Source organism: Cygnus atratus, chromosome 5 (genome assembly GCF_013377495.2).
Source record: "Cygnus atratus isolate AKBS03 ecotype Queensland, Australia chromosome 5, CAtr_DNAZoo_HiC_assembly, whole genome shotgun sequence".
Taxonomy (NCBI): Eukaryota; Metazoa; Chordata; class Aves; order Anseriformes; family Anatidae; genus Cygnus; species Cygnus atratus.
The window spans coordinates 33,839,155-33,862,396 of NC_066366.1; the positions used below are offsets into that span (position 1 = coordinate 33,839,155).

The window sequence follows — 23,242 nt, forward strand, 5'->3', positions numbered from 1 at the left end:
GTGCATGCCAAGCAAAGGACAGGAAGCAGTCTTGATTTGACTATGCTTAAGCAGTAAGACAGCCCACAGGTCCTCCAGAAACAAACTGATACTTGATCAAAATGGGAAAGAAACTTCAAGACTGCGGTTTCGTATTCATCAGTAGCGGTAGCTCAAAGGGCTCCCAGCCCTCCTTTCCCTACTACCAGCCCCATGACTCTCCATGAGCTCGCACAGGTCTTTGTACAGCCTTTTAAGAAATAGATCAGGGAAAATGGTACAGTGAGGGATGAACAGGGGAAATTGGAAGGGTCTTCTAATTCCTTCTCACCCAGTCCAGCTGGATTTCTCACTCAGCTTCACTGCTCATGAGACCATAGCCCCAGAGCCAAACTGACAGGAGAAGAAGTTGGGGTCATTTCCTGTTTATGGCTTTACAGACGTATTTACTACAGTGGCTCAGGAGTTATTTTCTTCTTCCAGTCTGTTTACCAATTGTTTGTGCATTTAGAAGTAGGGTATGCATGCTGCCGTGCTGAAAATTCTTACGAAAAGGAATAAACATGGTGAATTAGATCATTCTACACTTGAGTACAGTAAATGTTTAAAAACATAACATTCTAATTTGGGAAAAAGCCACTGGCTTCAGTATGTAGAAAAAAAAGAGCTCTTAAACAACCAGTTACCATGGTTCAGTTTTTTACCCTCGCAAGAAGAAATTCTGTTGCCTCCAAAATCAAGTTGTCATCTATCCTTAGATGAAAAAAAGAAAGTCCCAACCGTTGGCACACCTGGCCCAACTATCACAGTGAACAATTAAGCCACTGCCTGCAAAGGGGACACTCCCAAGTCAAATTCTGTACAGAAAATCTCCAAAGCTTTTCAGAAAGAAAAACACACTTAAGCTATTGAGAGTATGGCTGCTAAGACCAGCTACGTATTTACAGAATTGTACCCAGCAATTTAGCTTCCTGCTACAAAGCAGCAAAAGGAACATTTAATAATTATTATTTGACGTTGGCTGCAGCCAAACTATTCCAAGTCAGGAATCCATGGTTTAACACTTGGATTCCTAACCAAGTCCAAGTTATGCGTCTGTTCTCATATTTCTTGACCTTTGTGGTTACATGGTTAAATATCCATTTGTGATCCATCCTAAAAGTTGCTACAGTCAGTATATGGAAAAGAACGAAAGAGACATGAAGGTTGAAAAGATCTTTGTGAGATAGGTTCAGATATGATACCCCTCATTGGACTAAATGACAAGCATTTATTGAACACACTGGCAGAAAACAGGAACATGTGCTACCTAGGACAAACACAGCAAGATCCTTTTAGAAAGGCATTACATCTGAAAATAATTTTCATTCTCCTGGTATCAGACCCCACACATACCAAATGTATCCATTTACTAGTGATAGTGCAGTATGCAGCGTGTCAGAAGGGGGAAAAAGAATAGAGAAACACAGCTTCAACAAAAAGGCATTCTGAGGACAGTGAGGACAAGAATTATCAACATACAGACTAAAGGGCGAAACATTTAAGAGCCCTTATACTATGTTAATCAGTATTTCATTATGTTTTTTCTTGTTACTTGATACATCTGTCAATTTATGGCATGCAAAAACTATGAACTCTTCAGCAGGGACTGTCCTTATTGTATGCAAACACTGGATATAACAATGCAAAGCTCTGATTTCCATCAGAGTGGATCTTTACACGATCCAATTGACAACTCATGTGTGAGATTCAGCCTGTGCAGATCTTCCCCTTCAGTCTCCCACATATTCATTCAGGGAGAAGGGAAATGGCTGCTTAGGCAGCTGATGTTTCCAAACAGCTACCTCTGTCTTCCTTTGACCAGCCAGGCACTTATAGCAATCGCTGCCATTTCTACATCAACTCAGGAGAAAGGTGGCATTGTGCCTCCTTGTGTGTGCATGCCCACGCCAGGCATGTCAAACTACATCACCACATCAGTGGAGAGGTGGGAAGAACAAAACTCGAATCCAGATTCTGCATCTAAAGGTCAAAAAAACTCTTCACTACACATCAGTCATTTAAAAGCAAGATTAAGGAAGCTAGCAAGGGGATAAAGCTTTTCTTATTTAGAATGACAACTTCTCTGGCAACAACTCAGAACATAAACCTGTGTTAGCCCAAGAAACACAAGATAGGAGGTATTTGCTTCAAGTTTTAATGAACAGATGTTTTCCCCACAAAAGGCATCACTAATTAACATACTGCACCAGTTCCAATAACTATAGGTTAATCTTCCACTGCATGTTGATGCTGATACAGTTAGGACTGTTAATTACAGGCATGACAGGTAATGTTTTACATGAGCTACAGAAACTGGATCTTGTGCTTGAATTCTCCCCTTTCTTTGTTCCCAGAGCTGGTCCTTCCAACCTACAGTAAAGATAAAGCAAAGAAGCAGCAAACCACTGCCAAAGGAAAAAACTAAGTCAGCCTTGCCTCCCTCCATCCCTCATATTTCAATCAGTCCATACTGACTGGCTCACTGAAGAGCAATTCTGTTCAGCTCGCAAACACCGTGCAATCTGCAGTATTGCCGGTTTCACCATTTTGTAGCTTAGCTCTGCTGATAGATCAACAAGTCAAAGCGATTCATCCAGCAGACACACGCACACACAAACCTATCAAAGGGACAAGAGAGTGAGACTGCTCTTGTGAGGTAAGCCACAGTTACTTTAGATCAGGTTTAGTGTGAAACCACAGCCCATGCATCAAGGAAGTCGTGTAGCTATAGCCCAAGTCACATATATTCCAGGCAGAGAACCATCCTCAGCCATGAGAGCATCCTGGTACTCACACCAATTTCTTCCCCCTCTATCACCAAGAGAGGTATCAGGTGTACCAAAAGCAAGTGGCAGCAGGAACAAAAATTCCTCTCATTCTGATATTCCGAAACACAGGCTTTATATTACCCTCAAACTGTATTTTGAAGACAATGTTTCCCATAGAGCTAGATTATACTAACCTGGACTCCAAATCAGCTACCTGAATGTGTCCTTAGGAACATAACAGCAAGTCACTTACGTCACCTAAAACAAGCTACTGCATATGCTCCAAGCAAGCCACTGTCCAGCTTATTGTTTAAATGCTTTAAGTAGTATGTTTAATTTACAAAGTTTAAACAGGAAGAAGGAACTACATTTACAGAGATTAAGGAACAGAAGACAGCAAAAATGCAATTCATGCTCCATAAGTCATTTCTTCTAGTGCCCCTGCAAGAGACATGGATCTGCAGGAAGGCAAGTGGGTGATAATTGGGGACAGTTGGAAGCACTGTTTATTTCCTACTAGGGAAGGCAGTAGTTCAGGCCTCCAAGGATAAACCAAAATTTCTTAAGCAGATGGAAGACATTTCGTTTTCAAAGATAAACCATACAACAATGGACCACAGAAAGGAAGGAGCCAATTCACAACAGCAACAAGAAAACAAAATTACTAGAGATTTTAGAGAGGAGTTCTCATCAAAATCTGCACTTACAAAGAACCTCATGTTGCATCAGAACTTGCACCACATCCCACCACAGTCAATTCAAAGATAATTTTATTGGCAAAACAAGCTCTGCAAGTGTTACCCACATGTAAGAGACGCCACACTTGAGTTTCTCCCAAAAGTGGATTCAACATATGAAGTGCTTGCCTTCACAAAGTTTTCAAGAGAAGGCTAAGTCGCATGGAGACCAATAATAGAAATGAAAATATACCAATGAATAATGTTTTATTTCTAGTATTATCTTTTCTTGCCTTCTCTCAACTTTTGTATTTTACTCACAGAATTAGAAGATTTCCTTCTAAGTCTCTACTTTTACTTCTCTTTCCCAGACTTTTAAAGTTTGATTTATGGAGTTATCCCTGTATCCAACTCAAAGTTGCACATGCCAGTTCAGGATTTGGTAAGAGTCTGACTTAGTTTTGCACATTTCATTTTATGCTATCTGCCAGCATGATAACTTTGTGCAATAACTTGTTGCAGTCTAGCTGGCTACTAGGTTTGTACTTTTTTGTTGTGGTTGTTACAGAAACTTGTGTTCTGGTTTAGATTCAGACCAGTTTCTCAAGCAGATGGATTTTGGATTAAAGTTTTTTGCTTCATTAGTCTAAAAAGGAGTTTCAAGTCCAAGAAGCAATATTTTCATAGGAATGGACGGCATTTTCATTTGGTTTCAGTTTATGTGTCTCTAGAACTTTTAGGAGGAGGCAGCTTTTGCTGCTTTGGCTGAGATAGCAGCAAAACCAAGTCTTTTTATGCAAACATCAGCAATGGAAATCCTCCCAGTTCTACTCTGTAGCTATCACTATATAGATTTCATAGATGTAGTCCCACCACATCTTTGCAGATCTGAAAATAAAAAAAGTTAACTTCCATTTGGTTACAATGTAAGAATATACAGAGCTCTGGAATTCATCCATGGGGGAACTGAGTTTAATTTGCCACCAAATGGTATAGCAGGAAAATCTGTGTATTGTACTCACAGATCTCATTGTTTAAGTAGTTAAAGTGAGTCTTACTTGCTAGGACCACCAAGTGCCCAGCATCACCACAATGGCATCAAGCCTTTTACACACAAGGGTTCTCCTTAGGCTGGATAGTGCAGGACTAGAGAAGGATGCATGCTCAGCTCAGCCCAGACCTATCCTGCAACAGAATAATCATCTCCTTACAGAGCTACGGTCATTTCCCTCCTGTAAGCCTCTCCTCTTCTACTTGTCTCTAGAGGGCCCAGAGCCCTATTGCAGATACCTCAAAGACTTTGATATGTAGACTGCAAGGTCAGGGAAACTGGCTCCTTAGGCATATCTAGTCTTCTGTGGCATAACTGATGGCCCTCTTTCCTCACAACACTTTAATAGTCAGTTTAAGCATCCCTGCCACGTTTATTTTAAGACCTTGAAATACAGGATGCAAAGCGTGTTGTTACGACATTGTTCAAGAAAAAGACCAAAACCAACCCAGATATCACACCATGCCTTACCCAGATTAACCTGCAGGACCAATGTACTGCATGCAGCACATTAGCTAGCAAATGTAGGTGTTTTGGCAGCTGTCCCAGTCACTTAAGGGGAAGCCCAAGCTCAGAGGCTGTTTCGCCTGAGCGGGGAAGTCAACATGTACATGCCGAAGATGTCATCTCTGCCTCACTCCCTTCCTTGCTCGAAGGCTTCTGAGTACTGTTTATTTTTATTCTACAACTGATGGGTTGTACTTAAGTTTAATTTGCCCTGCATCTCCCATTAGTTCCATACTGTAACCACATTAGATTTGGCCCTGCATGCCTGATTAAGCTAAACAGTGTTTTTTGTCAAGTGTTTAAAGTGGGCAAGTGCCTGCCACCCCTTCTCCCTGCCAGTCTGTTCAAAAGCATCTGCAGCACAAAAAGTGGTTATGGGTCATCTCTCAGAAACTCATCATCTGAGCTTCTCTTCTCCCTCCAGCATAAGTATTACTGCCATCAAGAGTTTACTTCTCCAGCAGAACCAACCAACAAAACATTACTACAGAATATCACAGGAATCACTTATTTTTTGGACGCTCCTTTTCAGCTTCAGTGTTTGCTCTCAAGTTTTCTGAAGAACTGTGGGTGAAGAATAGACCTTAACAAACAATAACAGAAGCAAAGGGGAAAAAAAAATATCTAAGGACAATGACTGGAAAACTTAACCTAAGGAACTAATTTTGTTCTAGTCTGCAATTTGCACAAAGAGCAGCAAAAGATTACAACTCCTCATCTTCCACCTCACAGAAGGCAGGTCACAAACAAGAGAAACAGAGAAACAATGGGTTTCTCTTGTGAGCAGATGAGCCATTTCAAGCCAAAGAAGATTTTAGTGAAAAGTTGCAGAAGGCAGGGATCAACAAGATGGTTCTTCCCTGGTTAGGCAGGGAGGAAGCCTTTGAGTACTTGTAGCCTAGAAATTACTCAATTGATCTCACAAAGAAGCAGAAACAGTCAAACTGCCCTTCCAGAGGAGCTGAGGCACAGACAGGGCATCCACCTGCTCCACAGATAAAAGAACTCTGGGCCTGAAAAAGAAAATGCCTAAAAGGCCTAAAGGCCTTCTGTTATTTAAGATAATGCTGACTGCAGGTCTGAATTCTTTCTTACACAAAAATGCAGCGAACAAAAGCCTACAGAGGGTGTTGATTCACGAGCAATGACTGTTCAAACTGGGACAACAGATGAGGTTACCACCCTTGTGGTGGAGACATCTTAACGGCTCATGAATCAGCTGTTCGTGAGTCAACACCCTCTTGCAGCTGTTGTTCGCTGCTTGACTAGGTACAGGAAAGAAGTCAGACCCACAGGCAGTCTTCCCTAAAGCCTAGTAAAGACAGCAAAAGGCGGTAACCTCACCAACCAGATCAGTTCAGTTCTTCCCTGCTTCCACATCAATGCCCAAGAAAAATCCCTTCCCCAGTTTACCTCTGCATGGATACAGCTCTCAATTCAACCTACCTCTTCCCTTGCATTAAAGCCATGTCTGTTTGCAGGGCAACTCCCTGTGCCCTTATCAGGAGACTTCACCTAGTCTCCCACCTACCTACTCCCACATTATGCTTTCTAAGAGTTAGACACTCGGTACTTCTTTTTGAGGGTGCATGACAAAAATGCAGGTAGTCCGATAGTATTCCTATGTCCTACTCATCTGTCTATAAGTATCCTTTCATGCTTCTTGGATGTTAAAACCTCCAGAACGGCAACCTCCCATCTATTTCCCTTTCCCATACCACAAACTTTCCAGTCTTCTCTCACAGCCAGGCCCATTACGCTTTTCCTCATGCTAATAGGCGCTATGCTGATCAAGGCCTTTTCAAAAGGCAGCACAAATTAGGGGCATGTCCTCAAGCTGTAAGAAACACCTCAGGCTTTTCAAGAGTAACAGGCTCCAAAATCACTGGAGAGGAACAAAATCTCTGAGATCGTAGAAAAAATATTTCCTAATTTTATCCTTGGGAGCTCAGAACAGAAGCAGCTAATGATAATCCTGAGACTTCTCATCTTTTTTCCTGCAGTCAGAGTTGCAAAGAAAGCATTTGACTGTTCAGCAGTTATGGAAATTCAGAACTAAAATTGGGTGGGAGCACAAAAGAAAGAAAAAAAAAAAGGTGTGTCTTTATTTTATTCCAGCCCTAGATCCCATGAGACACAGTTCTGCTGCAGCGAACGGCTGCACCTTAGGCAAGAACCTCTCCCAGACACTCCAGCTGTCACCAAATGAAACGAACTGACGCAGCTGGAGATACAGGCTCAAGGAGCAGAGCCCGTATTTCCCTCTAACCTTCTCACACAGTCACACAACGCTTCTTATGATCCTTCCAGAGAAGGAGGCTGGGAACGTCACATGTCAGTGTTGAAACAGTTCTCCCTAGTTGAGTCATCCCCTCGCATAGCGATTCTTACTGGAGAGGAGGCAGAGAGAGGCTCCTTCTGCAGGAAAGGATATTTTCTGTCACCAGTCCTGTTGCTTGCCTATACCCAGACTTCTTTCCAAACCCAGAGCAATCTCCTGTTCTCACTTTAAGCCTTTTTCCAGGCAACCATCTCCAACCTCCTGGCTTTTCTCCTCAATTCTGCTCTCCCATTTCATACACTTTTCCGGACAGGATTGTTCTCCAACTATCTTCCTGGACATCCCACTCAAAAATCTTTCTGGCTGTACGCACTCCCAAGCCTGACTGGTCCCAAATTCCACTGTGTAGACAACCCCATCGCCACCTTTAACTCAGAGGTTTACCATCCCTGTACTGTGCCAGCATCAGTCTCCCTTTCCACCTCTTGTCCCCATTGCCAAGCTCTTCATATAGCTTAAGATCACCCCATTAGGACAGGAACTCTACCGTTGAGGGTACCTAACAAGTTGCCACTTCCTTCAAAGCATCACTAAAATAATTCTCTCTCTACCTCAGCAGTAAAGTTCTGCTCAATGCTCACCTCCACTTGAAAACCTCCATCTTTTACATTACCTAATTAATAACTTTCTGCCATCAGATTTCATATAATTATTCCACTTGGATCTCCTTACGTGGCTCTTCTGTTCCTTTGCCAGCTCAAGTCCTTGGCTGTCATTTCCTCAATCCCTATCTTTGTTTCTGTTAGTATCTCTGCTCCTATACCCCCTTCCTTTCTTCTCATGGTTTACACTGTTCTTAAAACTGCTTCCTCATCCTCATTTCCCCATTTACCGGCTTTCAGTAGTTTTCCATGCCAACCCCATCCAAAAAAAAAACAAAGCCAACAACAAAACAACTCAGCTCTCTATCCTTGTTTTAAGAAGTGATTGGAAAGAAAACCTTTCAGAAGCTTTTCCCATTAAACCAAAGCAAAAGGAAATTTAATTAGAAAGCTATGCTATTTTAATATTGGACCTTATCTATCCCACTAGAATTATCACATCCCTGATCCTTATCAGATGTCTAATTTAGACTACAAACCCTTCAGGCAAACGTAGCCTCTTCCTCCACGTTACACAGAGCCACAGCACTTACACTGATCCTTAAGGTAAGGAAAATACCTCAGAAACGCAAACAATTTCATTTTGCCAAGATCAGCTCCACTCCACACACTGGGACTTGGGAATGACTCGAGAACTGAGAAGTACTCGCTCTTCAAAAATACCAAAGGCAAGAGTGGTTCCCCCCTCCTCCCAGCCACCTCCCCCCCAAAAAAGAAAGACTGTCTGACATTGTCTGAGAAGAGAGAAGCTGGGCATAGACTGTACTGAAAAGGCTTTTCCGTGGTACCTCTAGTCGCTTCCCGCCTCAAGTCCCAAAGCCATCACTTATCCCCTTCGAAACAGCAGGAGAGTCATTGCTTTTTTTCTTCCCTCTCCAGAAGAAGCACAGCAGAAATAAACCTCGAATGATAAATTATGCACCACCTTTGTGTGGCTGCCTCTTGGCCAGACGGGAAATTTTTCTCCCAAAGCCTTTTGTTCCCAGCTTTGATCCCAGTGTTGGATCCGCTCTGTTCAGCACTCCCTCGGCATGGAGGTGAAGGGAGAGCTGACACAGGCCAAGTTCAGGCTTACTGCGAGTCACAGTCAGATCTTCCATCAGCCATCCCCCCTCCCCCTTGCAAACTGGAACTGTCCTTGAGTTTGAAAAGATCCTATTAAACATTTTCCAGAGGGCCTTACAGAGGATACATTATTTTGATGGATGCTGGGACTAAAGGAGGAGGATTTCTAAGTACAGGGAAATAATGGAGTTTGTTCTAATGGGTTTAAGAGATGCCCGGGGGCACCAAGTAAGTTCCTTCTCTGCAAATCAAAAACACAGAAGACCAGAAAATGGAGCCGAACAACTAAACGCCAGGAAGCGGGGAAATCGGGCTCTATTTAACTGCTGCTCTTGGTTACAGCCAACTTCAGGCTGCTTGGAAAAACAGCACACACACACACCACTGGCACAAACTTAACAGGAGAAAACAAAGAGACAACAGGGGTCAAGCTGGGGGTGGCAAGTAGGAGAAGGATGCAAGGCTGGGTCCCCACCCCCTACCAGAGAGTCGGATCAATTATCCTTGAATACTAACAAGATTTCTGATTAAAGAACTGCTGCTATGCAATAGGAACAGAAAGCTCCAGCAGCCGGGAGGGGCTGTCAGGCACTAACAAAGAGATACAGAAGACTATGCCCTGCTAGGGCATGTGGAGGATGTCACTATGCTGGTAGCCTGGAGAAGGGTCCCTACTGCCCCATGCCACGACGATGTCGCACTGCTGGCAAGTTCAGCTCCAGGAGTAAGGCTTCACCTCGACACTGCAGAACACGGGATCTGTTTTCAGGCAGACACGGTCTCTGTTGGAAGCTCTGCTGGACAACACCTCTTTAAACATCCTCATTGCCATGCTACAGTGAGGTGAATTTTACTGTCATCCTAACCCATTCAGGGGAAGTAGCTGGTGCTTCTTAGTTCTGAGTATTACAACGACATCAGGAAGTTGCTATCAACATATGACAGCCTGGGAAACAGAGCCCATGTAGTCTTTGGTCAGAGACTTTTCGACAAGCCTCCAATTTGCAGTACAAACATTTACTTTGCATATATGATATTTATTATCCATTAATCTTAATAGTTTGTGACCTGCTGACTGGTGGTTAAATGCAGAGACATCTAATGACCTAAGAAGAACCTCATGAAAAACAGAAGCTCCTCTTACACCTCTTCACACTCCGAAGTTGTTTTAACATGCCTGTAGCGGGATGTGTAGATAGATGTATCTCAGACCATCAGGCTTCTGACTGTTCAATCCCACCCACCTCCTTTTATTTTTTTCTATTTTAAACAACAGGCATAATTCCTCGATATGAAGACTTCCAGTCAGTTTTCAGTTTCCACAGTTCAGCAAGGCAAAAGCCCACAACGTTTAACGTTAATAAACTCTTATGAGAACTTATTTTCCTGCCTTTGCATAGAGAGTCTCCTTTCATCTGTGCCCATGGCAATCTAGGAGGAGTTCTGCTCCTCACAGAAGCATTGACTGCAGCTGAAGAGTCTCTCAGACTAAGTACACAAGACGGAATACTTGAACATTTAACAGGCAGCAGCAAAAAAGTGAGTGGAAAGCTGAAAAACCTGAACATAAACTCACCCACAAGAGGGTGGCAGCCAAATACTCCCAAGGTAACAGTCCCAGAGCAACCCGATACACAGAACGAATAAACCGCAAGCCTTTGGTTCACAAGTCCCTGGATCCATGCAGTTACTGTTTTTATCTTTACTACAGGGAGATGGAAATCTACAGGGAAGACGATACAAAAAGACTCAAGAACTGTTACAGTGCCCAGTCTTCATGCAGGATAGACAACAAAATCCCATGAAAGATTAATGCCTAACATAGCAGTCACATCTAAGAACCACAGGCACTACAGATGCAAAAGCAAGAGCTGAACCATCAAGCTCATTAGATTCATGGATGACGATTACAATTAGTGTTCTCTGCTGTGATTTGTGTGAAACACAGACAGCCACTAAATACAGTATGCCAATTAATGGAGTGGGTCTGCTGCATGCCAGAGCTCCAGCTCTGGATGTTATATCAGGTAAAGTCAAACATCTTTAAAGGATGATGGTTGGCATAAATGCATGTGTGTATATATCACCTTGTAATATAAAACTGGGTGAGATAACATCATAAATAACTAAGGTGGAAATAACAGCAAAGTAAACAAGTTGTCCACTTTTATGGTATGTTTCTTTTGACAACACTTCACTTGTAATTCATATTTCCTGATGGAGAGTCAGTAAAATTTCCGCTATCTCATGTGTCTTTGGGTCATCGGCAAAAGAAATAGAAGTATTATTAAAAAAAGAGAAATAGACAAAATCACAAGTAGCAGAAGAATTCAATGAAGGTGTAGGACATGCACTTACTTTTTAACCTATTTTTAAAACCTTGGTTTTCAAGCCTGGTTTTCAAGATAACATCTCTTAATCAGATTTTATAAGCAGTATGTTATGAAGCATGTTAGAAGCAAAATGTTATGAAGCATGCATTCTATTGTGTTCAATGGTAAGCTGCATTCTAGGGCAAATGGAATTGGCCTTGGGCAAGACAATTTCTACTTCACTTCCCACATATACAAAACAAGGATAATATTTGCCTATTTCAAAAGAGTGCAGTAAAATTCAAGAGGACTATCAGACTACAGATCATTCTCACAGAATGAATGTTTTAATTATTTTTTAATGTTAATTTCACTAGTCTGGAGAACTGCAGGCTTTCAGGAGTTAAAACAAAATACAATCACTTTGATTTCTTTTCCTAGTTAACATACAGCAAGTACTGTTTTCAGGCTTGAACTACAAAAAACTGCGTAATCTTTATATACGACCACATTTTCTTGTTTAACTTCAACAAACAGAATGTAGGGAAACATCTCCAAGTTCTCTGAAATCCCATCCTGTGGCCCACATGAACAGAACATCCCTCTTCAGGGTTCACAAGACACTCTGGAAATGCAAGCACTTTACATAACTAAGTGCCTATTAATTTGGTTGCTGCATACACCCACACTGCCAGGATGCAAGAAGGGATTCTCTAGTGCAGAAAGCAGTGCTAAAGCACAGAGCTGAAAGCATCTGGAACCAGAACACAGAAGAACGTTGCTTATCTACACTAAATAAATGTCAACGTTAACTGCGTACTGGAAGATTATGCTTTATGCTTTTTCACTATTGCTACCATGTTTTAGTTGACAAAGAATTGTTTAAAAAAACACAACATAAAACACCCAACATTTTCATTCTCCTGCTGCATCTTACTCTTCATTATAAAAGTGGAGACGTTATTCAGTGCTTTCATCGCTTTGACAAAAAGAAACGGCCAAGATAAATTTCATGATCAGCACAAGTTGGGGATATCATCCAACCTGATTGACAGTAAACCCAAGTACACTCAGCCTAACCAGGAAAAAGAGCATTATCAGCTCTAAACTGGCAAGAGGAAAACAAGCGTTTTGCACCTGGCTCAGAGCTGCAGAATCAATAGTGATGCCAAGCACAGGTAGTGGAGATCTTGACTCTCACTGCAAACTATACTTCTACAGAGGTACCACGTTCAGGTTTGTGACTCTAGTAAGAGTCAAGGTGTTTGGGGAGTGAAGCTCTGATATTAGCCATGTATTTTCCTGGCAGAGCTCCAGAAGCTAGAACAGCAGACACATCACCCAGACAGGTTCTGTGACATTCTGTGTTTATACTACCACAGACCTTCATACCATCAGGCCCTTCTTCATCACCATGCGCCACCAGTGCATGCCATTAACTTTTAATTCTCCCCCTCTATGCCTGTTGTTACCTGTGAGATACTTTTCCAAGAGCTCATGATAGTTGCAGACCTGCTTTATTCCCCTGCACAGACTTCTCCCGTTTTAACTGCCACTATCCACCAACAGAAGATCAAAGTTCAATCCTGGAGATTTGTTTGCTTTACCCGCTCCTGCACTGAGGTTCGGCAGGCAGTAAATGACCGGGTGCTTTTAACATTTCCTATAATTTACTTGTTTGGCATTGCAAATTCTGTGGCTGGTGATGGTTTATGACAGTTAAGCTACACACTGTTCCCACACGTACTTCTAAGGAACACCGATGAGAAAAGCTCTGCAAAAGCTAAGGGGTGGAAGCTAGGGCCACCGACTCGCCACAAGCTTTGGCATCTTCTCTGCCACCTCCTTATATTTTTCCTTACTTCAAAATACAATAAACATTGTTCAGGAATTGTGTCCTGCATTACTGGGAAGCATTTCTCCCTATGAAAGAAAGCAGCAGCTCACTTCTGGGAATAGTTGGTGCATCCAATCACCAACTCACGTTCACTTGACAAGAGGATAGAGAAAAGGGCACTGACGAGAGAACTACTTGAAAGAGAGACACACTGCCATAAAAAGTATCCCAGAGACATCAAGACACAACCACCTACAAACAAACTCGCTCTTTACAATCAGACATCCCCCACATGGCTGTTAACAGCCCAGACACATTAACTAGGAGCACCTGGGTAACAGCCAAAATAAAACACATCCAGATCTGTACCTACACTAAGACCTATGTTTTAGATCCTTCTCACTCCTGGAGCGCAGCTCTCGGGAACTTAAGAGCACCTCTTGTTTTAAAAAGCAGATTTTCTGATACACGGAACTGCAGCCCTCTACTCAGCCTTTCCGAGCTGCTTTAGCACCTTCTTCAAAGCTGCCTGCAATTAGGTCCCTTGTTAGAAGAGAAATAATATTACTTGAAACCCACACCCCATGTGATTGTGCCCCAGAGGCAATACTTGTAGAATGATGGAGGTCAGCAGCACCACTGCAAACGCTTCCTGTAATTTCAGAGAAGCAGAGGAGAAAAAGGATGGGTGAAATCCTGCAGCAGCTGCCAGAGGAGCGAAGGGAGAGAAGCGAGGTACATATCCCCGCTCCCCTCCCCCCGAAGCCTCCCAACTCTTTATAAACAATCCCGAGAAGTGTTTGGATGTTTTCCCCTCCACCGGGCGCACTTGTAAAACAAGGCACCGCCGCGCACGAGGGCGAGCTGCTCTGCAGCCGCCGGGGCAACCGCGGAGAGAAGTTTTCCCCGACGAGCCTCGCTGGAAGCGCGTCCCCGCTCGGCAGCACGGCGGCCGAGCCTCCCCCCGGCCCCGGCCCCGGCGCCGCTATTTTCGGGAGCGCCGCGGGCGCTGCGGGAGGCGGCCCCCCGGTGCCGGCCGGGGCAGGTAGCCCGGGGGGGGGCCGCGGCGGAGCCGGGCTGCGCCTTTAAGGGGCCCGCGGCTGCATTCCTGCTGCGGAGCGGCGGCTGTCCCGACACGCCGGGCACGGCAGGCTCGGAGGCAACCTGCGCGCCCGCCCCGCCGGCCCCGCGGGAACAAAGCCCCAGCCCGCCGCCCAGCTCCCGCGGGGGGCAGCGGCCGCGTGGGCGCCGGGGACCGGCCGCCTCCCGGCCTGCCCCGGACCGCGACCGGGAGCGGGACCCGGAGCGGGACCCCTCCGGCGGCGGGCCGGGGCAGCGCTCCCCGGCGGGCGGGCGCGGGCAGGTGAGCGGCTCCCGGCCGGCACCGGAGCCGGCGGCGGGGCCCCCCCGGGGGCAGAGGGCGCCGCGGCAGCCGCTTACCTCTGGCGCGGAGCAGCGCTCCCAGCAGCAGCGGCAGCAGCAGCGGCGGGAGCCGCGGAGGCGCGGGCGAGAGGCAGCCCCCGCCGCGCCGCCTCATGGTGGCGGCGCCCCGGCCCCGCAGCCCCCTCCCGGGCTCCTCCCGCGCGCTGCAGCCCCGGCCCGCGCCCCGCGCCCCGCCGCCGCTCGCTCCCTCGGCAGCCGCGGCGGCTCCGGGGCTGGGGGCTCGCTCCCCGCTCCCCGCTCCGCCCGGCCCAGGCCCGGCCCCGGAGGAGGAGCCCCGCCGGGGCAGCCCCCGCCCCGCTCCCCCCAGCGCCCGGCCGCCTCGCAAACTTTCCGCGCGGCGGAGGCGGCTCCGCGCCGAGACCCCGGCCCCTCGCCGGCCCCCTGGGGTCGGCACCGCCACGGGACCCTCGGGCTCGTCCCTCTGCGGGCTCGCCAAAGCGGCCCCGGGGCTCCGGGCTCCCTCCGGCGGCGGAGAGCTCCCCCCGGGCGCCGCGCTCGCTGCCCGAGTTGCGCCCGGTGCAGCCAAGGCAGAGCCCCGGCGCCCCGTCCCAGCCCCTTTGCAAACCGAACGCCTCTGAGCGTCCCCTTCCCCAGCTCCCTGCTCTGAGGGAGAAATTCTCCCCTCCATTCATATCAAGTGTTCTCATATTTGATGATTTTTTAAAGCCCGGAGACAGCCGATGATGTAGGAATCTCTGCTACCCTAAATAAAGAAAAGGGAGCCAGGGTCGAAGCCTGTAGGAGTAGAAATTAACACTTGGACACTCGTCTTACGTGCCTTCTGGTTTCTGCGTTGCGTTTAAAAGCAGACAGGCTTTCACTGGATGTCATTGTTAAAACAAGTTTTATGATCCTCTGTGGCATGACTTGACATCTTAATACGCGGGGTTGGCAATGCAAGAAAGTTTTGTTATGTAATTAATCTCGGTTGATTCCAAAGTATTACTTTGGATGGCAAGCTGATTCAGATAGCCCAAACCCTGGACCACAGGGGAAGATGGGAATTTCGTCAAATTGACACCAAAGGGCCGGAGTTAGCAATGGTCTTATTTAAAGCCTTCACGCAGATGAATCCAGAGGAAGCTGCAATTATTCCTCCCCTTTAAAGAACCACAAGAGCAAGTAAACAGCACAGCATGTGACTGAGACAATTCTGCCATTCCTATTAATTAAGTGTAAAATAGTGAAAACAGAGGATATTATTAAACATGTCAACAGAAAATTAAACCAGGGGCTGATTCTTGACGAACTGAGAGAAAAAAGAAATCTAAAGAGAAAAACGATCCGAAACAGCTTCACTGAGGAGAACTCCCAAGAACAGGAACACCAGAAGAAGCAAACCAAGCATAAATTTACAATATATGGGCCCCGGATTGGAAAAAATACCCGCACAACAGTCTATTTGTTTTATATGCTGAATTGCTGCTTCAGGATGGGAATAGATCCGCTCTACGCAGCATGCGTGCAATAGCACCTCGACTATGGCTCTGAGTCCTGCGCCTTTGATAGACAAAGTGCACAAAGTTGCCAACCAGTAACAACAAAAAAGGTAGCCAAGAGGGACTGATTGAGGTGGAGCGATTGAAAAGCCTCACTATGCTAACATTAACTTGGAAACGGTGACAGACTGAGGCACAAAAAGAAAAAGCAGTTATTGTAAGAAAATAAGCTCCGAGATGATTGAAGTGGGAGAGTTAGGAACAGGGGGCTGAAGTTAAAGGCGAGAAAACATTAACATCGCTCTGACAGGGGGCTGGCTGGCTGGCTAGCATGCCAAACCCTCACATTATTGCACCCCCTAAAAATACAGGGCAACACAGCCACAACTCATGTAAATTTATATTCTCTGTTAAGGCTAGATCCTGGGGTACTGTAAATCAGAGAAGCCCTGCTCACTTCAGGCTCACAGAAGCTTGCAAGGAGTTTAGATGCTGAAGTACTGCACGTGATAATGCACAAACACAGGGCCCAGAACTTCCTGATAACTACATACTTAAGCCATGAAACAGTCTTCCAGCAATCTAGAGGAGTGTTTTCCTGTGTTTGAAACAAAAGCCTCTTGAAAAAATGGTGTCATAAACACAAATAAATTCACTTGTTATCTCTTCAGTCCTTCTCTCCTCAGGGAACAAACGTTTTTACCCACTTGTGTTTGTTGAAGTGTGTTTACCAGTCCTCTGCAACTCGTGCCTGTGTTCTGGCAAATCACTTTCCTCTCCGTGCTCAAATTCCCTATAATTATATCTCTGACTTATAAATCATATTGAAATCCCAAGGTGAAATGATAGAGAAGCGCATAGTATTATTCTGCTTTTCATAACAACTTCCTAGATCTGCTGCAGTAGAGAGGATGGAAATTTATCTTCTAACCCTCTCAGTTACCTACCTGATGATACAACACTGACTGAATATAGCCCTGATTCCACGTGGGACCTTTGGGGAATAATTGTGAAGTGGACTGATGTAGCGCAAAACAGATATTTTTGGTGAAAAAACAGTAGAAAGTCTTTTAAATAATGCTGTTAAAATTGAACCATATGCTTAGAACTTGCCTCTCTCAAACCAAATAACTTGAAGAAAGACTACGTAGATACCAGAAGGCATTTCAATGCATGCACAAGATAGGTATTTGTTTTTACCCACAGCTGTGAGGGAAGAACATTATGTAACTTGTAATAATTTATAGATCATTGATAAGTGACATATAACACAAGTATTGTAATGAAAATGGGAAAGAAGTAATTAAAATATAATTAATGATTGATATGACAATATGCTTAGTCAAATAAAGCAGGCGTTATAAAGGGAACAGGGAAATTATCATCATAACAACCATTTCATGACACAATTTTCCCGCAAATAATAAATGTATTAAAGAAATAAACCAACCCAATGAGAGAAAATAACTACAATGAAATAATATTAAAATTTAGCATCATTTGTAGCAACTCCGTCTAGAAAACCAAGGACACGGTATCATTGGAAAAGGAAAAAGGAAAGGATCTAGAACCAGGTAGGATTACTAAAGAAAATGCACTTTAGCTATTTTTAAACCATAAAGGTCTTAAAAATAAGTACAAAAATATAAAAATAAAAATGAGATGGGCAGTTTTGTTCTTACCAGTCAAAGTACTTTTAAAGCATACACATGGCCCTTCCTTGGGAAGATGCTTCTCCATACCTCAAGTTTCCTAGAAGAGAACGACAGACCAGATAGTTTAATTCATATGTTCACAAAGGTTTGGAGCAATCGTGTTTTAAATATTTAAGATTGTATGAATTAATTTAATAGGAGCAAAATGCTAGCCTCCCTTTTTTAAGTAATGTTAAGCTCACTGGGTAAACAGAAGACAATGGACAGAATCAATCTTGTATGACTTTTGACACTGTCTCACAGGACATTTTCACAGAATTGTATTTTAAAGACAACTAGTGGAAGGCGTGTAGGCATCTGATAGAAGAAAACCACAGTGGTCATCTGTGATTATTTATCAAAATGCAAAGGCATGTCAGCTGGTACCTCTCAGAGTCTGTCCTAATCCCTGTTTTGCTTCGTATGTTCAGAGACAGTTTAGGTAACACAATATTTATGCTTGAATATCTGTACTAAACAAACCCTGATAATCTCAAAACAACAGCAGGGGACGCAAACACTAGGAAGGGTGAGATCAGATACCCCAAATGCTATTGACAAATTGGACAGATTGCCCAAAAATCAACAAGGAAAAAAACAGTAACGAGAAATGTAAAATATTATTCTTCAGAAACAGACATCAGTAAACATCGTGAATTCCTGACAAGTCAGAAATACAGCAAAAACACATCTTAGGGTTACACGTATAACAAACAGTATAAATCAACAGTGCGGTGCCGCTGCCAAAAAATGCATTTCATTCTGGAATGCATTAAAAGGTGTGTCACAAGGAAGACAATTTGTTTGATTTCTAAACTTCACATGGTACTGAAGCCCCAAGTAGCACACTGTGTCTCATCTTAGCTGAACACCTTAGAAATACAAACACAGCTGAAGAGAAACAAGAAAATAACAACAAGAACAAGTTTATAAAACAAACCCTACGAGAAAAAGCTGAAGGAATTAGATTAGCCTAGTCAAGAAAATAAAAGCTCCAAGTAGATGCAGCTTTCTGATACATAAAAGCTCTCTATAGAGATGGTGATCAGCTATTCTCTATGGCTCCAGTAGAAAGGCATGAAAGAGTCAACTTGATTTGTGAGAAGAAATACTTAAAAGATTTTGCTAATCAGCATTCCAACTAAGCATTTTTTTAAACACTGGAGCTGACTATCTAGGGGCACTGTGGAATCAATTCCACTGGAATTTTTTAAGAACAAAATTTGATAAACTTGTTAGTGGTGGCCTTGATATAATTAATCTTCATGTTGTACTGGTTGGGCTAGGTGGTCTTTTGGCACCTCTTCCAAACCTCCAGTTCCACAATGGACATAACTCAGAAAATTCTAACTGGGATGATCAATACAAAGTCTGTATTTTGGTTGATCGAATTCTGCTTTACAAGTGGGCTTCCTTAACTAAACAGAAAATCCAGGAAAATAACAAGTTTTTCCCTACTGAGCTCCACATTCAAGATAAAATGACAGGTTCAGTGCCGTCAGACTGGGATTTTCCAACGGCCCTTTTAATTGCTATCATTATTCTACTGCTACATTACCCATACCAGTTCCCTCTTCAGTGTCACTAGTGAACCAAAGAGGTTGTAGCTTGGAATGCCCAGTAAGATAAAAACGAGGATTTTACCCATATGGAGGAAGATGCAGATATGCAGTTGGGCCTCAGAATTCACTGTTGTACATATAAAGAAACAGTTTGATTTTCCAAAGAGCTGAGGGGCCTGCAGCTTTCACAGCTGGTGACCTAGTTTGTAAATGATGGTCTCTGTGTTAAATACATTAAATGAAATGTTAGCATTGATTTATACTTTATGCTATGCTATCACTTTTTCCCTTGTTGCCTTTCCTGCTTTCCTGAATTTTTCTAGCAATGGCACCACTACTTTGAACCCAGATGTCCTTTTAGATGTCATAAACATTCAAGTCCTGTCAGTGCTGTCCTTTATGCTGTTCTTCAAGTTGAAGCCACTTACTCTGAAGACAACAGTCATCCATATGTTGTCTTCTTCAGTGTTACCGCAGTTGTTTTCATTTGCAACAAAACAAAATTCAGGTTAACAAGTCAGAGCTTATGCGCAACTTCATGTTCTCAGCCTTTTGTTTATTTGCTGCCTTCTAAACAGTCAAATTCCAGTTTATTTGGGGGAAATTTGTGACCATCTAACAGACTATTAATTCTGCTTTATGGTGCAGAACAGCAAAACTAAATGTTACATTAAATGGCTACACGCGGAAGCTGAGATACGAAGAATCCTGCAAAAGTCACTACGTAATCTAATGACCCAAGTGCAGATTCATCTGAAAACCCTTTTATTTATTTATCTATTGACACTTGATGGAGGGGTTCAAAAAGCCCCAAGTAAGTAAGTTGACTCAAACTCAGGAGAAAAAAAACAAACCAAACCTTTCTTCATGTTTTGTTTGAGATAGTAGCTCTTCCTGGGTGTCCTGCAAGCTGGTTCTGCTCTTTCTTTTGCCAGTTCCTTTACATCCTCTATGTAAAAATAATGCAAATACACCCTCTTCTATTCCTGATTGGACTCCTCCCCGCAGTGAAATGGCAGTTACCCAGGCCTTGCACAATGTCTGCATTGCAAAGGTAGCCTGTGGCCTAGCCTTAGGAAGAGCACAGTTTAATATCTTGACTCTGGCACAGAAAAAAAAAAAAAAAGAAGAGAAAAAGGAAGAGCATAAAATGAAAATGATCTTTTAAAAGCTAGCAGTAGAAGAATTCGGTTTGAAGGCAGAAGCCTAACCACCTTTAGTCTCCAAACACATTCAAGTGGATAAGCAGCAAGTTGTGGCTCCTAAATTAATTCTTGAATGCATAGAGAAGCATTTTCCAAAGAACTGAGGACCAGTATTTTTCTTTGATTTCAGGCTCTTAATGTGGTTTGTAATCAATAGTTTCCAAGTTTAAATAAAAGGTTTGTGGTGGAACTCAGTCACACAATCAGAAAGAAAGGTGACCTTACATCTCAGTACAAGGAATAGCTTTGATGGGCTGAGTTTTCCTTCCTCAAAAAAACAGAGTACCTGAATTGGGCCCGCAAGAGAAACAAGGAGCCATGGGAATAGATGTGAAAGACACAAACAGATCTTTCCCTCAGCTCACAAACCTTTCTTGTTTGCAGAAACCCAGCCACTATGGAGATGAGTGACATGTAAAAATGTAGACAGACAGATAAAGAGTGTTTTCTTTCTTGAAGATGATTCAGTTCTAATACTTTACTGGCATGATGAGTTAGGCAAGTACTGCCAGCATGCACAAGATATAACCCTTGAGCCTTTCTGATAAGAGATACTACATGTCAACCATCTGCTCTCCTATCAGGTGGCTGAATCAGAGACGCCTCTTAACACCTCTCCCTCTCTCATATTAGCTCTTGATAAATGTGAATGAGGGAACAAATTAATTGCTTCTTACCAGCACCAAGTGAGACCTGAATAAAGGCACAGGTGGGAGCAAGATCCTAGAGTTGTACACACCCTCCACGTCTGAGATCAGCTGCCCACACATACACACACGTCCAATCTCCCTCCCAGCCATGTATACTTACATCTATGTCATCGCAATTTTAGGATTTTAGGATACTTAAGCATTATATTTTTAATACTATTCACCCAAGATTAATATTCTGACAATTCTAGATAATGGGGGGTTGTGTATCGCATTTTCATTTATGCTTTAATCTAGGTCAGCAAAGTTGATGGAAACTTAAGGACTTTAGCAAGCACAGAAGTATGCTTTTGATGCACAGTGAAAATTTTGTCACAGAGACTGCAGGTTTCTCTTTCACATAACTTAGACCATACCGAATATGATTAGTAAATACCAGAAATGTACACCAGTCACAGAGTTTGAGGGAAACTCTGATGCATACCTAAACTTCAGGAGTGTTCAAGGAACAACTCTGCTTTCACTGTGTAAAGTTTAACGCATAAAGAATTGGAGCCTTAAGGAGAGTTTCTGACTATCTTACATGTTGTTATCAATTTCAAATGGAGAATGGTCAATCTATTTTTCTGTTTTAGAAACAAGCACAATAAAGTCAGCAAATCAAAAGCAAAATTTAAATACATTCCTCAGATAAAACTTAGTATCTTAATTTGCTGGTTCAGTCTCCTCTGGCTTATCTTCTCCCTCAGTAAGTGATTTGCATGCCACCTTTTCTATCTCCCATCTATTGCTTCTCAATACCTCTTCCTAAATTCTCCAACCACTATATAATCTTCTGGTCTCTATCTTCGCTTTTGGTGACTCCACAAAGCTGTTACTCCTGAAAACACCTCAAGTATTATGTAACAGAAAGGAAAGAACATTCTTCACTTTGTCATCTTATATTACTGCGCGAATGACTGGCATACCAGTGTGTGCTTTCACTAAAAAGAACACTGACTTCAGCTCTTGCATAGCTGCAATGTTCTGCAGTGCTCTCTCACAATAGCCCTAATAAATACTGGGGCTCTCTTTTATGTACCTAAAAAGTAGAACTAACGATTCTTTCGCAAGGGTTTCACAACTTTAATGAATCTATCATTTCCACTTTCTTCTGCTATTTTTTTTCCTTGTTCCATCATTTGATCTTCTCTGTAGATGTTGTAAGACTTCTGTCTTACTTACTTCCAGACTATTTTGAATGTGCTAAGTCTCTGTACTGCAGAGAGGAATTTATGTCCCTTTCCCATAAGAGCTGTCCAGTCCAGCTGTCAGAGTTACTGCTTCACTTCAGCCTAAGAAGCAACAGCTCATTTCCACACAGACCTGTCCCTTCTCTTGTGTGCGTGTAAACACACACACACGCAGCTTCATTTACTTATTTTATCACGCAGACACCTGGTCCAATAGACTATATGGTCTAGATGCTTAAGTTTGCAAGGAACATTCAATGAGCAGAAATGAAGAATGAAAATCGCAGGCCTTCTTGAGTTACCCCCCAGGATGAGCTAAGCCTTGGCTGTCAGAAATGTTTTCCATGCCAGAATTTCATACTGATATTTATTTTTACCAGGCATTTTAGAGTTTCTTTTTTGTTTGGCATGAGAGATCCTGAAAACTCTGCCAGAAATGGCTGTTTTTCTTCTCCGCATCATTAGTGGGGCGGCATTCCAGCAGAGAAGGGTCACTCGCTTGGCACTTAAGTATTTTTAAAGATGTTGTCCTTTCCTTCCTGAAGAGATAATGGGAACAAAAACTGAAGGAGAGTCTTTCAGCAGTTTGCTTTTCCAAAAAAAAAGCCAAATTTGCTTACTAACACCGAGCTCGAAAACAACTAAAACTTGGACAATGCATATAATACATGACAGGAATCTACCATACCACCTACAGCTACCCTTGATTTTAAAATGAAGATGTAGCCTCCATAAGTCACAGAACCTGTCATAATAATATTCCCTCTTCTCATAAGCAGATCATCCAGAATTTAAAACTACTTTCATGACCAACAAGTAGAAGAATGTTTCACATT

The 23,242-nt window shown here is 43.3% G+C and overlaps 1 protein-coding gene across 1 annotated transcript in view; it reads right to left on the reverse strand.

Annotated features, from left to right (window-relative positions):
• Positions 1 to 15,252, reverse strand: part of LRP4 (LDL receptor related protein 4) — a 76,881-nt gene extending 61,629 nt beyond the window's left edge. Inside the window, exon 1 of the mRNA XM_035539146.2 lies at positions 14,622 to 15,252. Within this exon, the coding sequence (XP_035395039.2) occupies positions 14,622 to 15,252 (631 nt within the window). The remainder of the gene's footprint in view (positions 1 to 14,621) is intronic.
• Positions 15,253 to 23,242: the final 7,990 nt, after the last annotated feature.